At 44.7% G+C, this 25,931-nt stretch overlaps 1 protein-coding gene and 1 long non-coding RNA gene across 4 annotated transcripts; one reads left to right on the top strand and one right to left on the bottom strand.

Moving 5' to 3' along the window:
* Window positions 1-30: 30 nt before the first annotated feature.
* Window positions 31-25,931, bottom strand: LOC108023965 (trichohyalin). Of its 3 annotated transcripts, none has more exons than XM_017093686.3 (7): window positions 25,515-25,931; window positions 25,356-25,451; window positions 4,445-7,335; window positions 3,372-3,535; window positions 3,105-3,308; window positions 769-1,044; window positions 31-709 (listed from the first exon to the last, which is right to left on the bottom strand). In XM_017093686.3, exons 1-7 carry the CDS (start codon window positions 25,749-25,751, stop codon window positions 372-374), a joined length of 4,206 nt encoding a protein of 1,401 aa, XP_016949175.1. In that variant the 5' UTR covers window positions 25,752-25,931; the 3' UTR covers window positions 31-371. The 3 variants fall into 3 exon arrangements, with proteins under 3 accessions (XP_016949175.1, XP_016949176.1, XP_050746467.1); XM_017093687.3 differs by having other exon boundaries at window positions 4,445-7,332; XM_050890510.1 differs by lacking the exons at window positions 25,356-25,451; window positions 25,515-25,931 and adding an exon at window positions 11,980-12,380.
* LOC108023966 (uncharacterized) lies at window positions 20,901-21,329 on the top strand. Its single transcript, XR_001768126.3, has 2 exons — window positions 20,901-21,200; window positions 21,274-21,329. It is a non-coding gene; the product is annotated as an uncharacterized LOC108023966 (long non-coding RNA).

Here is a 25,931-nt window from a genome sequence, read left to right as displayed (position 1 = left end):
CCCCCTGGTTGTGATATAAAAAACATAATATAGTGTTTCATTAGTTAATTGTTTATTATTTGGCGGCTAGTCTTTAGCAAGGCCGCTGTAAAGGCGTGCCACAGGCAGGCGGAGCCTCTCCTGGTGACATGTTCAAATTGCATATTACATATTTACAAGTGGCTACACACACAGACATTGTACAGACGGGGAATCCATTGGGGTTTTTATATATATATATATAGGTATATAATAGCGAGATATACGTTTTGGGACATACGTTCGGGAATACAGGCGCCGATTGCACGTTTACGAACTTCATAAAAATACGTTAAAATTACTCAATAAAAAAAACAGGCGACGACAAACGAAAAGTGACATTTCTACAACAATCAGGAGTCGCTGAGGATGTCCTTCAATATCGAGCTGGAGTTGCGCGAGGGTGCGAATTCGTTGGAGGCCATGGCCAGGGACTGTGGTGAACCACCCACCGGCGGTGTGCCCGGAGCCGCCGCATCCTGCTGGCTTGCTAGTGGCGCCCCAGTGGGTGTATTCGTCGGCAGGGGAAGAGTGGTGGCGGCGGCGGCGGCGGCGGAGGAGGTCGTGGAACCATCCATTTGACCAGACATGCTCAGCAGCGAGGGTCGCGACTGCAGTTGCGCCAGCGGCTGCGACTCCTGCTCCAGGAACTGGACAAAGGCCTGCACCAGGTCAGTGCCACGCGAGGAGCCTGCGGGCGGAGATACTCATTAATATGGGTTGGAAGGGTTTACAATTCTAGTAGCTCACCTGCAGCCGCCGCTGGGGCGGAGCCACCGCCCAGGATGGAGCCCAGCCAGCTGCTCTGCTGCTTGTTCAGGCCCACCTTGTCCGCCTCCTGGGCACTGAAGTCCAGCACGGAGGAGATCATGCGCAGCACCTGCTGCTTGTCGCCGGCGTGTCCGCTGACCACATAGCCGATGAGCAGGCTCTTGATCAGGCTCTTGTCGATCTTGTCCGTCTGGCTGCTCTCGCTGCTGCTCAGCCGCTGCTCCAGCTGGCCGTTGGCCTCCTTCAGGCTCTCCACTGGGCGACAGAAAGAAAGGAGCAGGGATTAGTATGGGGATCAGGCGCAGGCACATTTGCTGTGTGAGTTGTGGTGGGGGAGCAGGGAGCATGGATCATGGATCATGGATCGTGGATCGTGGAGGGCACATCCGTGGGAGAGAGGCGCGCGCGTGGTTTGGGGCATGCGGTTAGTGCGATCGGTGCACGGCGTAGTATGACATAAGTACTGGTTGTTGGATTTAAGGCACACCAGTACCTGATGTAATACTCAACCGTACAGACGCTGCTCCTGGGGCTGTCGTCCTCAGGTGGTGCTGCTGCTGGGATCCCTACTCGTTGGACCCTCTGCGCCGGCGGCTGGACTGCACTGGAACGGACTGCTTTCAGCTGGCTGGGACTGTGACTGTGGCTGTGGCTGTGGCAGGCTGGGGGACATCTCCCAAAGTCGAATGCAAATGCACAAATCAAAAGTCAAAATAACAAACTCAAGGGACAGAGGAAGAAACAAGGATGGGGCAACGAGAGTACGACAACGGAAACAGTTCAGACAGCATATCCATACGATACTCAGAGGCAGTTGGGGGATAGATACGTACAGGGGTTCATATGCATAATGCGGACATGCAGAGTAGGTATAGGCAGGTATATAGGCTATATATATATATGTATAAGGTGTGTACATAATAATGTGGCATAGGCCGCAGTCTCGAGCAATCTCCAATTGCAAAGTGAGTGCGTCAAAGGCTCAAATCGCTCACATTTACAAATTGAGATTATTCAATGCTGCAGAGTTTTTCTTTTTTTTTTTGTTCTTTGTTTGGTACGGATTACGGATTACGGGTTACGAATTACGGATAACGGAGGGTACGGTTTACGGTTTATACGGTTTATAGAGCGCCCCGTGTCTGGGTGTCTTGTGTTCAAACACTCATGGTCTTGGCTTGTACAAAATCATAGTCAAATCGAGTAACAACCAAGGTAACATCAAATCAAATACAACAATACAGGCAAAAGATACAATAATAGTTAAGCAACAACAGATACGTGATTAAGTAGAATACAACATGGGCAGGGCAACGGGGGGTTAAAGCTCTGGGTAATCTACTTTGTGTGGTTTTCAAAAATAGAAGTGCAGAAGAATACAAAATGCATTTGAATGGCAAGTTTATGGCAAGCATACTTATTACTTTGTGTTTTTCTTACACTTTTCTAATTGTCTATGGGCTTCGCACAACATTGAGACGGTACAAAGAGCTAATGTTACTACTACTCAACATGGGGATACATTAAATATTTTCCAATTAGTCGACAACATCGAAGGTGCCCACTGGTGGCTTTTTCGTTTGTGGTTGGGTGGTTTGCCTAGGAATTTTCTTGTGCCGTGCAACATTAATGGGTTATTAAAAATTACTACTTTTCGGGGTGTCGGGGGGTTGTTCAGCTGCTCTCGACGGACACACAAGCGGACAAATTAGTCGTTTACCTGTTGTGAGGTGAGCAGTTAACAGCCAATACAGTTTTTATTTGCCACGTGCCGTAGGTGCGATCTAACGAGTATTTTCTCTGGGTTTTCTTGTGATTTTTTAAATGTTTGTTGAATTTTTCCCCTTTTTTGTGGTGTTTAGTTTCGGGTGTTGCGCTTTGGTGATAAAATGCAATTCAAAAAAGTCGATACCAACTGAAATTCCGAGTGTTTCATATTTAGGCTTAGCTCCCAGAATTACCAGCTGATATTTACCTTTGAGAATCGTGTGAGGTGGCACTTTTCTCTCTCTCTTAAGCTCTAACTTTCCCTCTGTGTACATACTTTCTTTTACTCTCAAAAAAAATAGTTATCATCTAGAAACTTCCTTTTTTGTAATGCATGATTTTAGTGGGAGTTTACATTTGGTTTTTTCATTAAATTTTGAAGGTGCAACACCATGGGTTAAGAACATGCCGGGTGCTTCAACAGGTTTTGGGTTAGTCAACAAGATCTGGAGGATAAACACACACTGGGAGCTCCTCGGGGGAGCCCCTCATACCACTCTGACCACCCAATGGTGGTTCATCCTCCCCCAACCCTCAACACCACTCACCTTCATCCCGCAGAACGGCGATCGTCTGCTGGCCGGCCTCCAGCTGATCGGAGAGCCGGGCGGCAGCCCTCAATCCCTGGTTGGCCTCCGCCAGCTGCTGCTGCAGTGCACCCATCTCCTGCTGCAGCTGACCCTGTCGGTCCAGCTGGGTCTGCATCTCGCGACGGATGCGCTGCGTGGCCATCTCGATGTCGTGGTCTTTGTCTGACAAGGTGGGAGATCTTCAGTTAGTACTCATCGCCCTTTGGGTGAGGGAGAGATAGTTACCATTTTGGAACTGCTCCAGGGCACACTGGAGATTGGTCAGCGCCGCCTGCTGCTTCAGCTCGCGATCCTCGTACTGGCCCAGTTTGGCCAACAGCTCATCCCGCTGCTGCTGGAGCAGGGCGTGCTGCGCCTGCAGCGTCTCCGCCTGCTGGTTGGCTCGAATGCTGAAGTTGAAAGAGCAGAAAAAAATGTAATTAAAAATAAAATAATAAAATTAAAAATAAATAAAATACATTAAATGGTTTATCTTATTCTTCTTATAGGTTTTATATTTATAGGTTTTTTTTGTTTTAATATACTGACATTCTCGAAATATTGTAAAACTGACTTTTTAAATCTATTTCTAGTTTTTATTGTGATGTCCTAATTAATCAGTTTACTTTTCATTAAAGTCAGCGTTTATAGACTAACGACTTAACTTTTATAAACATTAAACTTGGCTCACACACAACCTTTGATTTTAAATCCACCCATTTAATTGTCTAAAAAAGATTTTCGTTTTCGATAGGCTTTGAGTTATTACAAATAAATATGGTTTGTTTTAAGATCTGTAATTTATCCTAATCTTTTCCCAAGCTCAATTCCACTGTACTTCTTAATCTCTTTTAATAACAAAGCAAGTTCAATAACAAATATGCATATTTTTAAAATTCTTGGTTTAATATTTTCCTGGTATTTTAAAATTACTAAAATTGATCTTTAACCTCCTAATCAATTTCCTAACTCATTAAGAAATCTTTTAAAGCTCAAACTTTCTAACCCCAAAACTCGCTCTTTCTTATCCCAATCTTTCACCCACTGGATGAGGAAAGGACTCTTATATAAGAGCACCCAGGGTCGGCAGCCTGGCGACTCGAATTGATTCTCCAGCTGGCGATAACACAAGCCGCCAGGCATGCGGAAATATGGCCGGCAATTTGCACGGTCCAATTTCGCCGGAGGGATGCAGTGGGTGGGTGTGGGTGGCTGGAGTCGTGTGGGAACATGTGGCGAATGCAATTAGCCAGCTTCGATCGCTTATCGCCGCCGTGACTAATGGCGGCGGGCGCGATCCAAGGTGACCCCGCTCCTACCTGGCTGAGGTGTAGGCCGTGCTGGACTTGGACACCTGTTGCTCGAGGACCGCTTGCCGGGATCGGGACTCATCCAGGTCGCGCTGCAGCTCCACCGTTTCCTGGGTGTGCAGCTCCTCGACCTCTAGGAGATGCGCCCGCAATCTCTCCAGATCCCGCTGCACACTGGCCTGCTGCTCCTGGGCCTCCGCCTGCTGTTGCTGCAGGAGCCGCTGGTTGGTCTGCTCCGTCAGCAGATTCGTGGTGAGTATGTCGGACTTCTCCTTGAGGAAGCCGATCTGGTCCTGCAGCTTCTCGCGCTCCTTGGCCAGATCCTTGAGCTGCTGCTCGAAGGGCTGCAGGCGCTGGATCTCCGCGTAGTACTGGGTGTTCTCCTGGTGCTTTTGCTGCAGCGCCTTGATCAGCTCGTTCTTCTCCTGGCCCAAGGCGTCGATTGCCTGCTGGAGCTGCTGGCTTTGATCGGCTGCCTGGTTGCTCTGCAGTTGTGAGTCCTTCTCCTGGAGTTGCACTTCCTTGGCCTGCAGCTCCGCTTGCTTGGCCAGGAGCTGCTCTTCGTGGGTCTGGACTGCCTCTTGCAGCTTTGCCAGCTCAGCTTGATTATTCTGTATTTCCTGCTCCTTGGCCTGCAGCTGGGCCTGAAGCTCCTGAAATTGGCTGGCCTGCTGGGAGCTAAGACCCGTTTGCTGCTCCCTATTGAGGAGTTGCTCTTGCAGCTGTGACTTTTCCTCGCTAGCTTCCAACAATTGCTGTTGAATCTCGGCCAGCAGCGCTTCCTTTGCGGTGAGCTTCTCCTGGCACTCAAACAGTTGACTGGTTGCCTCGGCCAGCTCCTTCTTGATGGTGGTCAGCTGCTGGTTCTGATCCACCTCCATCAGCTCCTTCTGCTGCTCCAACTTGTCCTGCAATTGGAGCTGCTCCCTCAGCCTCTCCTGGTCGGCCTGCAGCTGATTTTGAATTTTGGCCAACTGGATTTTGTGCTGCTCTTGGCTGGTCTTTAGCTGACTGCTCTTCTCCTCCAGCTCCTGTTTGATGGAGGTTAGTTGCTCCTCCAGACTCTTCAGATCCTCCTCCCTGCGGCGGAAAGCCTCACGCAGCTGTGCCAGCTCTGCTAGCTTTTCCTGATCTTCCTGCCTTTGCTGCTGTTGCTTATTCAGCTGCTCCTCCTTCCTCTCCAGCAGTTTGGTCTTCTCGTCCAGTTCTTTCTTGGCAGAGGCAAGTTGTTCCTGCAGCTGCAACTGCTCCTGCACCTTCTGCTCCATTCTGGCCAGCAGCTCGCTTTCCTGGGGAGCCTTTTCTGGGCTGGCCGCCAGTTTGGTTTCCATTTGCTGTTGGCAGGACAGAGAAGCCTCCAATTTGTGCCTGGCATCTTCCAGCTGCGCCTCCAGCTGCACAATTGTCTCCTCGTGGTGCTCCTCGATGGTTTCCAGCTTGTTGCGCTTGTATTTGTCCAGTTCGTTGAGCAGCAGCTCGTTGTTCTTCATCAGCTCGTCGCACTGGAGGATGTACTGCGAGATGTCCGCCTCGAGCGTCTTCTTCTCGTGCTCACTGACCAGCTGTTGGTTCTGCACGTCCACCAGGCGCTGCTCCACGATGTCCAGGCGATGCCAGCGCTCGGTCAGCGCGTTCCAGGCTCGCTCTAGTTTCTGCTGGGGCTGCGAGCTGCCCAGACGGTCCTCGATCTCGGCCTGCAGCAGGGCGCGCAGCTTGTCCAGCTCGTAGGTGCCGTACTCCGTCGCGTCGGTGTCGTCCAGGTCCGTGATCTCCTGCTTCTCCTCGGCAATGGCCTGTCGGAACTTGGCCTGCGCTATGCTGGCGTCCAGCTCCTGACGCAAACGCTGGTTCTCCTCGCGCAGGGCGCCCAGCTGCTCCTCGAGGTCCTGGGCATGGCCCTCCTGCTCGGCCTCGGCATGCAGCTTCAGCTCCTGGTTTTGCACAGTCAGTTGCTGCAGACGCAGCTGCAGATCCAACTGGAGCTGCTCCTTCTCCGCCTCGCTGAGCCGCAGACGCTTCTCCAGTTCCGCCAGCTGTTCGCCCAGCAAGTTGATGCCCAGCTGCTTCTCCAGCTGAGCATCCTGCATCTGTGTGTTGGTCAGGGTCAGTTCAGAGATTTGGGATTCCAGCGAGACGAGGCGATCGCGCAGCTTCTCCTTGGAGGGCGGTGCCGTGACCTCGGGGTCTGGATCGGGATCCGAGCCGGAGGCGGAGCCAGAACCTGTGGCATCCGCCTGGCGCACTACGATGAACTCATCCTCGCTGTGCTTGCCGGTGGAAGAGCTGTTCGATGACGACTCCGAGGTCTTCTTCTCCTTGGCCAGCCGAGATTCCTCCAGCTCCTTGAGCAGCCTGTCGCGCTCCGTTTCCGCCAGGCGAACGCGTTCGATGAGTTCGGCATTGTCCTGGCCCCGTTTGTCCAGCAGCTCCTGCATCTCGGCCAGCTCCATGACGCTGCGCTTCAGCTCCGCCTCCTGCAGCTCCACCTTGTGCTGCAGTTGCTCCTGCTGCTCCTTGGCCACCGCGGCCGACTGAAGCAGTTCGTCCAGCCGCTTTTGCTGCCTGGCGCTGGCCAACTCGTGCTCGACCAGACGATCCGCTTGCAATTGCTTGAGATTCGCCACCTGACCCGCCAGCTGGGTCTTGTGCTGCAGCACATCCTGCATGGCCAGCTCGTGCTGCGAGTCCAGCTCCTCCAGAGAGGCGTTCAGTTGTGTGTTGAGCTGCTCCAGCTCCGCAATGCGATTGTTTAGCCGGGCCACCTCGCTGTTACCCAGGGCGATGTCCACGAGTTCCGACTCCTTGGTCCTCGCCGAATCGCCGGATCCCGTGGCCCCCTTCTCGTCGCCTCCATCGGGCTCCCAGCACCAGCTGTCCTCCACATTCTGATCTGCATTCTGCTGTTGCGGGAGAAAAAAGGGGAAAAGGGCGAAGAAAGATAGAATTAGGCTTATGGATTCGAGGTGTTTTAATTTCTATCTTTAAGCAGATTGTTTTTTGCTCATTTTTTGTTAATACCAGTTACTAGAGACGATACATCTTCATCGATTAATATCAACACGTTACCGTCCTAAAAATGCCAAGCTTTGATAAACTAAATCAAACTTATTTTATCATGGATTCGGTAACTTTAAAGTAATACATGGTGTATTTTTTCGACGCTTTACGTCAACAGACGCCTCACAGTTACTAAGTTAAGAAAAATTCACATTTTAAAAGTTTGCTGAGCTATAACTCAAAATATTCTCAATGTAACCTACTCATTTATTCGTCAAAATTAAGGGCTGACATTATCTTTGTAAAATACAAATTAAATCACCACCATAGGTTAAGCGCAACTCGAGATATAATTAAAAACATGAACATACCAAAAAAATGTTTTAAAAATCTTCAAAAGTCCTATCCTATTAAAATTGGTTTTTCTTTTTTGTGATTTAGGGATTACTTAAAAATATTATTTTTTAAATTAGTGATCTTACAGGAACTGAAGAAGTCTTAACTCGTTCAAAAATATAATAATTAAATAATAAGCAAATTTTATAATAAAGTAAATGAAAATAAAAAATTAACCGAACTGCATTGAAAACCCATGGGCTTGGATTGGCTGGGCCGCTCCCACAGCTCGGAGCTCATTATATCCTAGCCGCCAATCCGAGTCTTCTGGCATCTGTTGCGCATGCGTCGCCCACTTGGCCACCCGCCGCCCATCGGACGCCTCCCAGCCCCCCCCTCCGCCTGGCCCACTGGTAAACCAGGTCAATTGACAGACGCTAATGGCGGGTGGCGGAGGAGGGGGAGGAGTCGGAGGAGGAGGAGGAGGAGGTTCAGTTGGGGACGACAGGTGCAAGTGCCGGCGGCAAATGCGGCGCGTGAGACATGCGCGCGTTAATGAGTTTATGGATGAGTTGAGCAAAGATGGCCGCCGCTGCCTCTGTCGCCGCCGCCGCCGACTGCGACGCCGTCGACCCTCGCGATAAGGTCCCAGCAACGAAATCCCCATAAAACCCATGACGAGACCGCTTAGCGGGCGCCAACAAAATGGCCGGAGCCGTAAAAAATGGGTTAAATAAAATGAGCAAAACAAAAAGGCAACGTGAAACGGGCCACGAAATAAATATTTGAGAAAATAGCCAGTTAATTAAAATTAGTTCAAACGACATGCATGTGTCTGTGCACACATCCCTCTATTTAAGAAGATGAATCACATCGGCACATTTTCCAAGGCATTTGAATAAATTTAGCTGACGATAAGCGAAATAAATGATATTTTTAAGAGCCGAGATGACTGCCTTGCAAAAATGACTAACAAATCAAGTGTTTTTCACACATTAGGAACTATTTTATGGTCTAATTAGGGCTTGCAATATGTAAAGCACAAGCTTGGAAGATAAAAATGTACCGAGTTTTAATGGCATAAGACTTGTAATGTTAATTGTAAGATAAAAAAAAGCCCCAGCTAAAAACTGAACATCATATATAGTTCCCTTTAAATAGGATCAAGAGCTGTATTATTTTTTTAGGCCATGATCAAAGAATTTTTGTCGAACAAAAGTATGGATCAATCACAAAACTTATCAGCAGTCCCTATAAGAAACATACTGATCCCAAAACTGATCGGATAACCCTTTAACAAACTTATTGATCTCAAAACTGATCAGAAAACACTATAACAAACGTGTTGATCTCAAAACTAATCAGAAAACTTTATAACAAACATATTGATAAAAAAGCATATCGGAAAACACTATAATAAACATATTGATCTCAAAACCTATCCCAAAACTTATCAGAAAACCCTATCACAAACATATTGATCCCGAAACTGATCACAAAACCTTATAGCTAACATATCAGGATAAACAATTGAGTGATCCAAGATAAGCCGAATGAAATCCTGGGGGAAAGTGCCACAAATACCATTCCCACACTCGGATCTCGTAACATGCCTACAGACACTATGTATATACATATAACCGATCCGATCCCAGCGCTTCGCTTGTTTGCTCGGCATTCCGCCTTCCCGCTCCCAGTGCATGAGTCTGTAATTATACCCTCTGGCCCCGGTTAGGGTATCGCCAGGCAGAAAAGCCGAAAAGACACTTGTGCAAACTGGGTTATCAACATTAACAGCTTGCGGTGAATGGAGAGTGGAGAACGGAGAACGCAGAATGGGGCCCGAAGATCGAAGACTGTGAGCCGTAGACTGGCGACCGAAGACCGGAGACCAGAGACCGGAGAACGACTTGCAACATGGCTGCCTTGTAGTTTGGGTGTGAAAAACACTTGTGTTTCGTTAACAAATATTGGTAATATTATTCACGCCCTGCGCTCGGCGCTCTTAGGGGCCGTTTCGAGACCCCGATCGTCGTCGGTCTCCAGGGCAATCGATCAATTTGAGTCGTGCCACATACGATACGATAGGACCTGATGTACGTAATCTCTGCGGACGTGCACTGTGCGGCTATATGGGCGGGTCATATAGAAAGATATATGGCGGGGCATAGACAAACCGAGCCGCCATAAAGGAGAGCGAACCCACCGAAAATGCCACCTCGATAAGATAAAATGGTAATGTTGGCACAGGGGTTAAGCAGCAGGTTGACGGGGCTGGGAGGGAGCGGCGGAGTGCCTAGCAACCGGAAGTTGCCAAGAAATAGTTTCGCACATTGTTTATTTCCCCAAAAAAAAAAAAAAACAAACAAAATGTGTCACTTGCGTAAGAAAAAAAAATACAGCTGAAATTTGATAACGCAAATCTTAATTTCTTCGTGAAATTATGTGGAACAATATCGCATTTCACGTCACCGAGATATTTCCAATTCACGCCTCTGCACAGCCTTTTCGGCTGAAACTGAGAAAATAAAAGTACTAAGTTCTTATGTCAATCTGGGGACCAGCTGAGTGGTGTCTTGATAAGCAGAACAACCAACCAAATTCCTGGAAAGTGAACTACAAAAACCCTATAAAGACCCCGCAGAAGGTTCAAGCTCCAGAGGCCTGACTGTTGACGAAATACTTGAGTTGACTGGGAAAATAGTATCTATAGCAAGGGCGGAAAGGTTGCAATTATCGGGAAGCACAAACAAAAGTGCGCGGAGCAGGGCTCGATCAATATTAATTTGAATCGCTTTCGCTTTAGTCATGCCACCCCAGCCCGCTGACGTCGTCTCCAAGAGCCCGGGCCGCAATCTTATCGCCGCCCTGCCACAAAGATATCAGCAGATCCCCCGTTTCTCCGTACGGCGGGATTTCGCATTTGTTTATAAATAAACATTAACCGAATGCCCGCTGCCAAAGGGTTGCGTGCCTCTCGCCTGGGGCAAGGCCCCTCGTTGAATCACTCGATACTGTGCCATGCGAGACGCCACGATTCCGGGAGTGCTTCACCCAACGCCCGAGCCTCTCAAGGATCTGGTAACGAATCGGAATTGCAATCCGAGATCAGAATGTGCTCCACTTATTCGTGGTGTTCGGTTCCCGTCACTCCGCAGCGAAATTCAAACACTGGCCGTACCGGGAACGCGGTGTCAGCAACTTGGAGATTTCCGAGGCTCCCGGCAGTCACTGGGAACAATGCTGAGCTAAGTTCTTCGTGGCGTGCCTATGGAAGCGCCCTGAAGGGGGTTCGAACGAGGGGCTACGGGACTGTGTACCCAGATTGCTTAGACCATTTCCTGGGAATTTCCTGGTAATGAAATACCCAACAGACACTCGGAATGCCAGTAATAGCACAATTACGGCCCAAATCCCCACGGACTGATAGGAATACAATCGAAAGTGACGAATTACTGGATGGCCGAAGCACCGGCGATAAGTACTAACTCAATTAGGGTGGTGCTCCACCTTGATATGCTGCGCGTGGAAAGTTTCGAGTCCTTATCTCAGGAATTCCGATCCCCATTTCGGTGCCGAATCGGCTGTCTGGCGGCTCTACTATATATATCATTCCGCTCTGGAGGTTGTAAAAAAAAGTGCTCTTCTCGTGATGACACAATCTGAAGTGGTTTCAAGAAGAACATGTTCATAGTATTCGAAAATTTACGACACGACCTAGAACAGAGGTTTACTGGTTCTCCACTGGGAGAAAAAAGGTTGTCAATAAAAAGAATCGGTGAAAATAACTTTTTTCCCATCAGAAATACTTGAAATAAGGTGTATCCCTACATTATTCCCCCTCCAATACCAGGTACTTTGCTTTTCACACCTCAGAATTCGTTTTTGCTCGCACCACTTCAACAATTCGAGTTGGCCAAGTGAGTAATAGTAAAAATAATAATTTAGTGTATGCAGTGCAATAAAACGAAGAGGAAATTACATAGTTAATAAGAGGAGATGTCAAGATGCGACAAAAGTCGAAAGTCAAGGCGGGCCTGAACGCGAAAAAAAAAGATGAGGCAAAAAGTGAGGAATAACTCAGGTTTAAGCCAAGTCACTCTCGCGGCTGCGGCGACCCCTGGCACCCGAGCCCTGGCACCCTTCCCCTTGGCCCCCGGCTAATGGGCATTATTAACTGACGGCAACAATTACATTTAGCAACAACTTACAGTTTTTACTCGTCAGCTGAGCGCGGCGATTTTCAATTTCGATTTGGCAGCTAGGCAGTAAATTCTGCCCCTCGTTTTTTGCGCTTTTCCCCCGTCTACTCAGTAGTACCCGTTGTTGTTCACAAGTAAAAACAAATAAAAAAAAATTGGTTTGTTGGACAAAAAAATGCAGGTTCGAGTATTGTTTTTCACTTGATTACGCGTTGGCAGCAGTCGGAATAAACGAAAAGTTAAACTCTAGAAATTAGTGTTCTCTGTACTGGCTTTCTTCTAATTTGTACGGGGCGGTTCCGCGGGGTGGCAACGCCGGCGACGGCGCAGACGCGGTAGAAGCGGAGCGATAACGCCGGTACGTCCAATCCGCTGCGCGACCGATCGACGAGTGATCGCTGTGTGCAATGCGCTGCGGGAAATAGCGGCCGGCGATCGCATGCGGCGCAACTGCAGCCGAAGCTGAAACGAAGCCAGAGCCGAAGCCTACGAAAAAAGAAAGAAGAGTCGCGAAGCCCGGCCCGAAGCGCAGTCGCGGATGGAGCGAGAGGCAGAGAGGGAGAGGGCAGAACACGTTAGATGGCGCGAAAAAGGATCAACATCAAATCTTCGAGTTGAAGACTTAAGTCTTAGAACATAGATTCTGATTCTTAACTGTAAATAGAAGAGGGCGAGGGAGAAGAATCCCCAGATCATATCTTAACCAACAAAATAACTATGATAAAACAGCTCATTTGAGTCTCAAAAAAGTCCCCTCCCATCCAAAAGATATTGCCAACATATCAAGAGCATAACTGTTATTACATTGCCTTCCTTATCAGGCCATGCTACAGTTTATATAGTATTTCTTATAACTTTTTTTTTTTACCGATAACCATGAGTTTACAGATATTAATTCATGTACGATCAAGCAATACCACTCCATGGGTTAGAAACTTTTCTAGAGGATAATAGGGGACAATACAATCAGGACTTTTGGTTACCGATTTTGCGCTATCTTCAGAGTGATTCACAACTCTGATTCACATGAAAGGTATAAAATCAGAGATAAAGACCTTATAAGGTGGGGAGATAGCACCGACGACGGGGTTAATGGATAAAATGGAAAGACATTTATCATGGGAGCTGCTCCGCGGCGCACATAACCTCACTCGACACCGCGCTTGCGTTTGGGTTTGGGTATACGAGTACATGGCTGTGGGTATACGCGATATGCACACGTAGCCAGCAACTTCGACTTGCTCTCCATTTCAAAACTCAAATAATGCTCGTCGGCTATTTAACTTGAAATTAAGCGACGTTTGTTGTTGTTTTTATTTATTTTCTTTCGTTTTTTCTTTTTGTTGTTTAAAGAATTGTTAATGTGTGTGTGTGTGTGTGTGTGTGTGGCGGTGTAGTTGTCGTTGTCGCAGTGGCTATTGTTGTTGTACCGCTGGAGACGGCTTTATTTGCTTATTTTGCTCATTTTGTTTGTTCTCAGCGCTCAGTGCTGCGAGCTCTCTGCTTTCTGATCTCCGAACTCCTCAGCCGTCGGTACCGCCTCTGCCGCCCCTCTGCCGCTCAGCGGACAGTGCACCGCCCGTCAAATTCACCTACAGTCCAACAACTCTAGCACGATCTTGTAAAAGTGCAATTTCGAAAAACTCACTTCCTACCAAATTTGATGCAAATCTTAAAAAATTTTTTTTTAATAATTGTCACCGGCTGGAATTGAACTTAGCCCTTTCCTATGAGTGCCCATTTGCCACCAGCTAAGCTTCAATATAAATTCGTTTTTTTGTAACAATATTGAAGCTATTCCGATCTTGTAAAAACATAAAATCAAAATACATATAGTTCACCGTGTGGAATCGAACTCACAACTGCACTCCATAAACATGCATTGCATACAGTAACTTAATATATTTTCATATTTTGGGCATTTTAAGTATGTAAAATAAAATAATATGAATGTAACTTTACCAAACCTTTGGTACAATCATGTTTTTTGGTCATTTAAAAAAAAATTTTTTTTTTTATAAATATAGAAAATTTTCCTAATATTTTCCAGCGCAGACGTTGGACTGTATTGGTCTTAATTTTTGTACTTTTTTCCTGTTGCGAGAGCGAGGAGATAGCAAGTTGATAAAAGAAAACAAATAACCAAGATATCCACGCACCCATACGCGCTTGGAAAAAATCTTAAGAAATTTTTTTTTAATAATTGTCACCGGCTGGAATTGAACTTAGCCCTTTCCTATGAGTGCCCATTTGCCACCAGCTAAGCTTCAATATAAATTCGTTTTTTTTGTAACAATATGGAAGCTATTCCGATCTTGTAAAAACATAAAATCAAAATACATATAGTTCACCGTGTGGAATCGAACTCACAACTGCACTCCATAAAAATGTATTGCATACAGTAACTTAATATATTTTCATATTTTGGCCATTTTAAGTATGTAAAATAAAATAATATGAATGTAACTTTACCAAACCTTTGGTACAATCATGTTTTTTGGTCATTTTATAAAAATTTTTTTTTTTATAAATATAGAAAACTTTCCCAATATTTTCCAGCGCAGACGTTGGACTGTATTGGTCTTAATTTTTGTACTTTTTTCCTGTTGCGAAAGCGAGGAGATAGCAAGTTGTTAAAAGAAAACAAATAACCAAGATATCCACGCACCCATACGCGCTTGGAAAAGGTTTGGCTTAGAAAGGGAGGGCAGGCTGGGACCCCTCCTCCTCCTTAAACGCTGTCGTACAGATATTACGTGCCATGTAGATAGCATGTAGAGTTTCGTTGCTCTTCCTCGGCGATTAGGGAAAACGAAACCCCATATTTTGGTCTTTTAGCTGAGCAAGCACAATTAGAAATGTACTGGTGCACAGACATACCTACATGGGATTCTAGTGGCATGAGCGAGTGTTCCATATGGCCACGTCGTTGGCTTTAAGCGGCCTGTTATTGCTGGTGTTTTCGGTATTGTTTTTGCTGTTGCTGGCGCAATCGAGCGTCTGTGTTTAATTAGCAGATAAAAATACAGTCAACCCATGGAGGTAGGAATATAGGTACAGGCGCACATACACTCGCCCAGAACCCATGGCGGCCATCCCTCTCGCACCTTTTTGGCTGGGGGGCCCTATCAGCGCATATGCACATATGTACACCTTTATATACTGGCAGCAAACACGTTGCAGGCGTTAATTAGTTTTGGGGCTTTTCTTTTATCAGCAGAAGCGGGGAAAAACAACTGTAACAACAGAGCAGCTCCGACAAGCACACAGAACGCTTTCCAAATGCATTTCGTTCTGTTGCGAATGCAAAGCGAATCGTCCAGGTGGGGGCCCTTGGGCGCACTTGGCTTCCTTGTTCCACATCCATATCAATCGCGCGTGCAAGTTAACAGTGGAGTTAACATGCGTTAAGTACCCCTGCGTACTGGGCCCAGAGCCCCCACCGCAGAAGTCGCCGGCTCTGTGGCGCCAATTGTTCAAATCGATTGTATAATAAATTCCTCCTCCTCCCCATTTCGGTTTCATCTTCGAATTGTGTCGTTTTTCAGTAGGTACTCTTTTTTTTTTGGGGGGGGGATGTCAATATGTCCAAGAGAACACCTTTGAGGGAGGGGAAAAAACTAGAGAAGAAAAATGGAGGGGGGGAGGTAGAGACCCCACTCTGAATTGAGGCCACACAAACTAAGCCAAGCCATGGGCGTACCCAAAAAGGGATTTAAGAGTCCTTCAAATAGTCAATTTTCATAGGTCTAAGATTAGTGTTTTTTATATATTTTTCTTATAGTTAAAGGGGTAAAAAATACCTGAATATTATTATCATTGGCTTAAGATCAGTATTTTCCATATCTTTTTACTAGATAGTTTAAAAAATACTGCACCATTATTTTTACAGGCTTAAGATCAGTATTTTAAAAAATACCACAATATTTTTTTCTGTAAAAGTTAAGTTTTTAACGAAATGTGATCCAATATATTTTGCATTTTATTTGAAAATATGCAAATATGTTGGTATATGTGTTTGGAAAGCTAGAAATCCTTTCATTCCCCCCTGAACTTCAAACATTAACAGTCCAGAAACTAGGTTAGGTCCCCCCTCGAAACTAGCACCGACTACACCGCTGCCTTGAGCAGATACAAGATGCTAACGAACTGCAAAGATAATAAATATTTAAATTGTATTTTATTTGCACACGTTCGATCAATATGTGGAAAACACGGTACCAGCACACAAAGGCGGTACGTGCATAAGTTAAAGAAAGCGGTCACCGAAGGAGAATTAGAGAAAGATACAGCTGGAGACCCAGATGCGGATGGCCCCTGGCGGATGCGGATACGGATGCGATTCGAAGACGGATCGATGACGAAACGTGGGGCTCTGACGTCGCCGCTCCAACTAGATCTGGAGCAGATCGGATCGGATCGGTCGGGATACGATGCGAGGCGATGCGATGTGAGAAGTCTACGTCGAAGTCGAAGAACGGAGAACGGAGAACGGAGGTAAATGGGCTCTACATAGCACTTGGAGAGCGATCGGCTAGGTGCGAGTAGCTCCGGGTGGATAGATACCAGTTACCTGGCAACGCAGGCCATGCAAATGGAAATGGACATAGAGATGGAGATAGAAAGATGAAGCCCGAACCGCCGGCTCTTGTGTTGGCATTCATTTAACACATTGCTGTTAAAATTCTGACAAGAAATCAAATTCAAATAACGCGCTTCAATTCGGTCGCACAGGCTGTTCGTTACCGTTCCATTTAAGATGCAAAGATGCACACCTCGAGCATGGACGCGAATATGTCTACATGGGCCCGGATGGAGTTGAAGATACAGATACACGCGGGCTGGAAGAACGAACTTCGAGTGCAACGAGTACAGAGATCTAAGGGAAATCAACGTCATTTCGAAGTAACTCCTTACAATATTCAGATATATGTATCTCTACATTGCATCTTTCTAAAAAAGGTTGCCCAAAGTTTCTATAATTTTTCCTAACTGCAAGATTTCTTTTTTCTTGCTACCCAGAATTTATGTTTTATTTTTTAATATTATATTTCACTTTAAAAGGTTTATCCCTTAGAATTTGGTTAAATATTTCTTGAGTTTTATATATTTTCATATACCTTTTGGCTACATTATTTATTGTAAAGCTACGATTCTTGTAGGATATGTAATATATGTAATCTCATAATTTATCTTAACTACAAAGTGTTTTTTTCTTAATAACCAGAACTTATGGGGTCTTTGTTATATTATATTATATGAATAACATTTATTACGATCCTTAGGATAAGTTCCATATTTTTCAGTTGCAATCTTTCCCCCTTATCTCTGAGGTTTCCTCACTTCCCATTTACCTGTTTTCCGCCGTTCTCGTTTAGAGCCAACCAAGATCCGTTTAACGATACCTAAATAGAAAAGCAAACACGAAGACGGGGAAAATAACTTTTCTTGTGCGCAAACAAATCCCATTTCCATTTAAGTTAGAGCAAACAAACACCGTTTTTTAGGAAAATTAATGCAATCGTGGTTGAAATACTGATAATGCTTGAATAAATAGCCGGGAGGGAAATTTAAAAATTCAGGCTAAGAATAATAAAAGACATTTAAAATGCTATGGAAACTCTTTGAATATTTTTAAAAATACTTCATATTTTCCTGGAGTTACATTCGGCTTTCTAAGCCTGACCTTAACATAGTTATTGAAAGACTTTTCGAAATGGGTTACTTTCTGCAATATTTTCCTGGATTTTCAGCAGTGAAAATGGCTAATTGGAAAATGCCAAGAGTGGCGGGGAAATCGCTGTTCGTTCAGCTATTTTATGACATTTGGACATTCTAGTTTTTTCTGAACTGCCAGGCTGGTTCATTTCCCTTTTTGGGTCGTTTTTTAGCTGGAAGTTTTTAGTTTCGTTGCCCGAAATGTATACAATTTTTGTTTCTGTGCCTTGGGGCTTCTGCCTTGGCGTACAGGTGAACATATTTCCATTTGCTGTCGCCGCCGACTGGTGTTTATGCAACTGCGCGACTTGCCAATAAAAATCGCCGAAACGCAGCCCCCGCGCCCTTTTCCGACCGCCCGCCTCCCCTTTTGTTGGGCCGCAGTAGTTTTCCAGTGCAAAAACTCTGGGCCATAAATATATGGATGCTTAAATTTCGTCATTTACGGCCCGACTGGCCTGCAAACGAAAATCTTTTCATAATTTAATGCTTATTAGCATTTGTTCGCCAGTCAGCCGCATTTTGTCGAGGGGGCTTCGAGGGGTTTTTGGGGCAGGGGTGGCGCTGCGTAATTGCTAAAAGGGGGTGGGCGGGAGACACCTGACCTAGAGCCACAAGCCGGCGTTGCCAACGTGGCCAAGAGGAAGGTTGTGAGAATTGAGCCAAAGAAAAAAGAGCCCAGTCCGTAGACAAAGCTATTGGAGGCCCCCAACTAATCCGTCAATCTTCGATATAAATCAGCCGAAAGAATGCCACAAATCTGCCAGCACACGGGGCTTGTCGAGCAACTTGCGTGACAAATGCATTTTGGCCAATTCCGATAGCCGAGCTGCACAACACAGGCGTTGCACGGAAGTCTGGGGGTCTCGGAGGTTGGCATCATGAGATCCATAAATACTTTTAGCCTAAAATCCTATTAGTGCTAATATTATAAAATTAAAGTTTTTATTTGAACAGAACCGAACTGATTTGCTTAGGATTTAAATGAGCTCTTCATTTATAAAGAGGCTGAGGAACAGACTAAAACTACGGTCAATCAAATTATTCAACTCATACATGATGATGGCAACCCTGCCACAGTTTCCTTTCTCACTAAGCCATATCCTATACTAGGGCCCCCCTAAAGAGCGCCCTTGCTCTTTGAGCCAGAGTTCTGCATGTGCATCTGATGACTGAAATCTCAGGAGGTGGCTCCAAACACATGCAATTACATGCGAAGGTTAAACGCGACGCCAATTGAGCAACTCACTGGTGGCCATGGCAACTCTGGCAAATGAATAGCAGCCCCCCTCAGCGCTCTACGCCCCGTCGACAGCGACATTTAGGCCTCTAAAGCTGACTCGGCTCGTTAGAAGCACGCGAAGCTAAATGGAAACGGAAATGGACGTGGTTAGTGGATGTGGATGTGGATTTCGATGTGGAAGTGGAAGTGACTGAGAATGAGTTGGAAGCTGAAGCCAAAGTCCCCATTCACAGGCAGCAAATTGATTTGGACCAAGATTTTCGGTCCGGACTGTTCCCCCGCATTGTTCCAAAGTGCCAGCCAGACGCTTTTCATTTCGCATTATCACACTCTTTTTCAAGGTATATTAGTTTTATACCAGGCCATGGAAAATAAATAAGTAAGAAATGCAAACTGACGACATTTAAATAATACAAAATATAAATCAATATCAAACGTTTAAATTGATATTTCACTAAATGTACCAAATTTTTGTTACAATTTTCTGTTTAAAAATATAATATTATATAAAAATCTATAAATTTCGAGCATGATATTAGAAAAATATAGTTTTTAGGATTTTTTCCAGCAAAATTAAAATAGAATTTAAATCAAACGAGCCTAATTGATTATGCTTCTCGCGATGTACCTACTCCTAAACTACTTTTGATTTTAAATATCTCAAATCAATGTTCTTGAAAGAGCATTTCGAACAGCGCTGCCCCAACTGCCATCTAATTTTCTAGCTCATTTTCCGTTTTCCACGTTTCACCGCTGCTGCTGCTGCTAGAGTTTTCGAAGTTGTTGGTGGCAGTTAGTGAAAATTGGCCGCTCGCTTCGTTGATTGTTTATAGGAACCCACGGGCAGCCGAACAATGTCAGTCATCAGCAACAACAAATGTTATAAAATAATTGCAGGTCTCCTCTGACAGCAGCAGCAGCAGCAGCAGCAGCAGCAGCAGCAACAGCAAGCACAGCAGCAGCAGCAACTTAAACTGCAACTGCAACTGCACTTAGCGACATGCAACGTTTGACATCTCATTGGCCGAGGGTCAGTGCTGGGAACTGGGGGCGGGGTGGTGGGTGGCCCGTGGGTGGCTGGGCGGTCGGGCGACGACAACAACCGCACTAAAATACCAGCCACTACCTCGAAAAATTGTCATTCGCATTCGTGCCCAGATGAGCCCAAAAACAACGACGGCAGCCATTTGATGATTGCATTATCATCATCGTCATCATCATAGCTGAATGATTTCGCTGACCATAACTGCAGGTCCAAACAATAGTTACTGCGATTATTAAATACATTATTAAAAAAGTATGAACGGAGATAAGTGTGGGCCAAGAGTTACCCTGCATAAAAGCAGGAAAATTATGAGTATAAATAAAAGGGAATTTTATATTTTATATTAAGACATTAATATATGTGGTATCTCCCAAAACTTGCTTTAATAATAACAAACATAAAGGAAAAAACACTCCTAAAAATAATCGATAAAATCGATAAAAATCGATTATTGTTAAGAGTCATCTCTGGTTCGAACACCCATCGAAATCATGCCATATTCCACCAATGTGACTCGTTGGGCTCTGAATAATATGTGGATCACTAGCGCGGTACAGCGAGGTAATCTAAAGCATTTATGCCATTAAAAATAAGTTACACTCATTTAATTCAATTGAAAGGCAATAAGCAACCTTTGCGACTTTATAACTTTTTTAATGTATGCTTCTTGAGGAAATTTGCTCATTAGCTATCAGGAAGCTAGCTCTAATTAGTCGATTTTAGCCCCCCAATGCAATATATGCCATGTCGAATTTGCCAGGCCTGGGAGGAAAGGGTGAAAAATAGGAACGAAAACGGTTAGAATGATGACATATCGGGCTGGGGGACCTCGCGATCCGTAGCCAATGGGGAAAAAACGCCCACAGACCCCCGATTATTGGAGGGCAGGCTGGGGTGTGGGGCAGTTACGAGGGTTGAGGGTGATCAGGTAAGTGAGGTAGCAACAAGTGCAGCTGGGACACATTTGACACAGTTTGGCCGAGCGTAACAAACCGCGTTTATCAAATGGAACTCGATTCGGTTTCGGTTTCGCTCTGGCTCTTGACGGTTGACGTGTCCAAAAAAAAAAATGGAGTAACCACCTGCCAACGGCCAAACAACCCACCGGACCAGCCCCCACCCACCCACTGACCCGAGCGAGTGAGCCAACCAAGCGACCAATCAGCATTTCCGCTCTAATGAAATCTGTGCAAGATGAACGCCATCAGGAGAGTTCTATGATATGTACGTTAATTATGATTATGCATAGGCAGGGCTGCTCTTTCGGTCCACGAAAATATTATAATATATCACACAGATCTACATGGCTGGGTGTGCGATAAGCCGGCAGCAAAGTAGGACTTAGTCGCCCAATATGACGAATCTGGTGTGTTTCCGGTGCTTGGTGCCATGGAGTGGCGCCATCTGGTGTGCCGAACCGGTAGAAATGTGTCCATAACTTAGTTGGCTATATCTTTTCCAAATAAAATGTGTTTTGTATGGCTTCTTTTGCAAACCCTATTGATTAATGTCCTTAAGAAATATAGATCATTACATCTTTTGACCAGGGAATTTTTGGTTTAAAAATTATATGTTTTACAGGAAGTTTTTAATTTGCTTCACATCTAATCTAATCTATCTAATCAAACAAACTATTTAGAAAATATAGAAAAGTACATTTTCAAACGACTGAAATATGGTTCATACCAATAGGTGCCATTATCTTCATTATTATATACGCTATTTATTAAAAACAAAGTTTGTAAAATTTAGTTTTTATCAGGCTCTTTCCTTAAAATAAACATCATGAGCAACCCATTTAGCTTAATTGAAATATAATTTATATATAAACTCAATGACCTTTTTTTGAGTTTTAATTTAGTTTAAAATACATAAGTTTGTTAAAAATTGTTACTATTTTGTAAAATGCAACACTACATTAATGCAACTATAAAAGTGAATGAAATAAATAAATGCAAAAATGTATAACTAGTTTTAAAATTATAAATTATTGGACTATAAATTTCTTCGCCCTGTTTTCGGCCAATAACCAGAAACAGAAATATTTTCACTAGCATGTTTGTCTACCTAAACTGTCTCTTCAACAATGGACCTTTGTTAAAATATCTCCCCCATTTCCCCACTTTTATTTAGCTCATTATCAACGCCAGGTGCGTGTTCGCTGCCTCGTGTCGAGGGTTTTTTGGGTTTTAATTCCTGACCGTAACTGCTGCTCACCAAATCATTGCGTTTCTAAATTTGACAATTAGACTAATTTCCCTGCCTGTTGCATATGAGAATGTCGAAAAAGCTACGTGGATTTCAACTCACCCAAAATAAATACCGAGAAGTACACACCAGAGCACACGACCAAAAAAAAACTGCAGTCGTCGAAATACTTCCGGCAGTAAAAAATAATGCAAGAACAAGCAAAAAAAATACAAGAAAATTTACAAAATGCGATTGGCCTCCGTTTTAGGAAATTTCACACGATTTTCAAATGCAAATCGCGTTTTTACTTCGTTTTTCTCTTCTTTTCTTGTAGTTGAACGATTTTTAGGCCAGAGCTGAGCACACCGAATGAGAAGGAAAAAAAACTGAGTAGAAATTAACACTTTATGCGGGCTTTCTTGTGAAGGGCCCGACGTGGATCGATCACACGGAACCGAATGAATGGCAGCCAGCAGGTGAACCGGGCTTTTATAGGCGCCCGGATCCAGCCACCAACCCCTTGCGATCCTGGCCAGCTTGGCCCGGATAAGATAACCCGAACATGGTGCCCTGCAGATGTCCCAAATGCCCGCCTAATGGGGATGATAATGGTTGGCAGGAGCAGATTGCCATGTCCATGGAACTGGAAATGGAGCTGGAGTGGGGGCGGGGTATGGGTTTGGGATTGGGAATGGGGATGGGGATGAGGGCACACTTATCGCCGGCCGCCTGGCGCAATTATGCAAAACAATATGGTGACCCAACTATCGATCCAATAGATAACCAACGAGATAGCCCAGACGGAAAAATCAGGAAAATCATATACCAACATTAATGAGAGGAAACTGGATAAAAAACAAGTAAACAGCACTATAACTAAAATAACTTAAGAAACATATAAAAAGAATTCAATTTAAGTAGGGTGATTTATAGAAAATATATAACAAAACAACAAGCTGGAAAAAACATATAACAAATAATAATTTTCAAGAAAAACTAAGTAAAAACTAAGTAAACTAAGTAAAATTCCCTACAATAGATCCCAATGTAAAAAGAATAATAAAAAGAATCAGATAAGAGTTTTCCATATCGATTTCTCCAATCGCTGACTGTTTAGATTTCGCCCGTCCCGATAAGCACTTTGTATATACTTTATCACTAAATATTAAATGATGCAATTTTCTCGTGTAATTTATGTTCCCATTCGATAGGAAATAATTTTTACATTTTCGATTAGCTAATCAGGTACATGTTTATGCGCAACATTAGTATCGATGGATTTACCAACTAAGAGTTTACCAACCTAAACTGAAACAATTTCCAGGATTGGATTGCATCAACCATATATTGAAGCTTCGTTTTAAATGGATATAAAAATATATGGTTTGATTGCCTTAGAACTAATTAGTAAACTTAATATGTATTTCCATTGGACTTTTTGCTTCAAACCTAATTATAATTACGTAGAATTTATTTAACAGACCGGGAATCCAAATCAAATATTATAATCTGAATTTAGAAAAAGAAATGTACCGAGGCACTCGACTATCAGATACCTCGTATTCTGCTATTTTCAAAATCAAGTTCCAGGGAACTTCCACTCACACAATTAACTTTCACCATAGAAATGGAAACTTAAGAAGGTCTTAAAAGGAGGAGGAACTTTAAGAGGGCATCTGCATATTAAGTCTGAACTCCCCTCGATCGTTAATTTTTCAAAATATGTTATAAAAACAGATCTACGAGTACATGTTCTTAGGAGCAATCAGGAATATTTTTGAGGACAGCTGTTCTGTTCTTTTTTCAGGTACAGTTGTGCTCCAGGGAGCCCTTGAGCCCCCGCATAACCCCAGATAATAACCATCCCCTTAACCCTGTTGCTCCGTCGGGAATCGCAGGCACTTGGGGTTGCGTTTTAGCGACTTGCCTAATCAGAAATAATTCGGTAAATTAAACAAGCAGCCGTCGAATGGAGGGCAGCGATAGGGCTAGCTGCACGCCCAGATAAGGCCAATAGGCATGCAGGCCCATGGCACATGGGGTGATCGAAAAGGAGACCAGGGATTTATGACAGCCAGGCAAATACAGCCGAATGTGAAATCAAATAGAAATTTCATAATTTCGTTTTCCATTCACCGGCGGATGTGCAGCACGGGAAAAAAAGATGCTCGCCAGTAAATGTAATAGATATTATTCATATTATTCATATTCACAGAAGCAGTTAACAATTACCGGACCAAAAACAAAAAAAAAAGAATAATTATATGTTTCACATGCTCAGCTTAATAATTAATATTTTGACGTTTGAAGTTGAAATCGAAGTGATTGAAAATGTTTGTTTTTATACTCTTTTTATGCCCTACATTATTGACCCGATGAAATATATTGATCAGCATAGCTAGACAAGTTTTTCCGGTTCTAAGCAAAATAATATATCATTTTTTAAGCTTTCTGCCAGAAACGTGTTCCTTCCTATAATTCCGATGGGAAGAAAAGGACTGAGAGATCTAACGATGGTAAATACGAATAGCATTGCATTGACATTATATTTGCGTAGAAACAATCGAAAAAGTTAAATCAAAGTGAATTACTCTTATAACTGGATAACAGAGTTCTCAAAAACACATTTAATTTAAAAAAAAATATTTTAATTTAAAAATTGGATCAACATATAGCTTGGCATATAGCTTGGTAAAAATAAATTCAAAATATATGCCAAGTCTTCCCACAAATTCCCTATTTTATTATACTAGTGATTTCTGGCAAAGCCTTTTTCCTACTCCCACTCACAAATCCCTTGTTTAAGCCTGAAAACCTTGTGTTTAAACGAAATAATGCCTAATCTGGCAATCAAAAACCATTCAAGTGCTCAATATCAGATCGTATGGCATCAAGTTTTCTCTCTGTGTGCGCCACTCGATGTGGCATCAGGTAAAAACTAGAGGCGCAGATAAAACTAGGGTAGTGCCGACTCCTAGCTTATCGCAGTTTAAATATTATTTCAGGGATATGTGGCCAAAAGCGAGAGCGAGCCGGGCTTATCGCTGCCTGTGCGAGCGATAAAGCCGGGCAAACACACTCCACCTCCACGCTGGAGTGCAATCTTTCCTGGAAGTGGGAGTGCGGAGTGGGCACCGGAAGTGGCCGGGTTGCCAGCTGCAGGTCCCTTGCGCTGCCATCGTCACTTACCGATTGGGTTTTCCCGGGCGAAGATGTGCTGCCGGTGATGGCTGCCTGCTTGGACTCCTGCTTGTTTCTGGCCACCTCGCGTCGCAGGGCGGCAATCTGGAGGGGGGAGGCATGGCAACCATGAGTGGAGAAACCCCAAAAGTGCGAATGCACACCTACCTCGCGATCCTTCTCCTCGCACCGTCTGTCCAGCTGCTCCTTTTGCTCCTGCGTTTCCGCCAGCAGCTGCAGGGCCGTCTTGGTCTGTTCATCCTGCCCACCGACTCCTCCTGCACCTGCTCCATGGGCTCCTTCGTACTCCGGGTCGCCGGGCCCGGCCGTTTCGGCCAGAACCTCCTGGGCCAGGTTGGTAAGCTGGCCCTTCAGCGTGCTGAGACTGCTGTTCAGCCACGACATCTTCGCTGCTCTCTGCTGGGCGGCGGCGGCGGACGGGGGGCGTGGCTCTGCTGGTCAATTCGGTCGCTCTTCGATGGGCTGGGCGGCGATTTTGGGATAATTTTGCTTGGTTTTTTGGATACTTTTTGCGTGGCAGTGGCACAAACTGCAGCTGATTTTGTTATTGTTATTGTTATTGGC

This window comes from Drosophila biarmipes, chromosome X (assembly GCF_025231255.1).
Source record: "Drosophila biarmipes strain raj3 chromosome X, RU_DBia_V1.1, whole genome shotgun sequence".
Classification (NCBI taxonomy): Eukaryota; Metazoa; Arthropoda; class Insecta; order Diptera; family Drosophilidae; genus Drosophila; species Drosophila biarmipes.
This window is presented reverse-complemented; position numbering and strand designations above follow the sequence as displayed.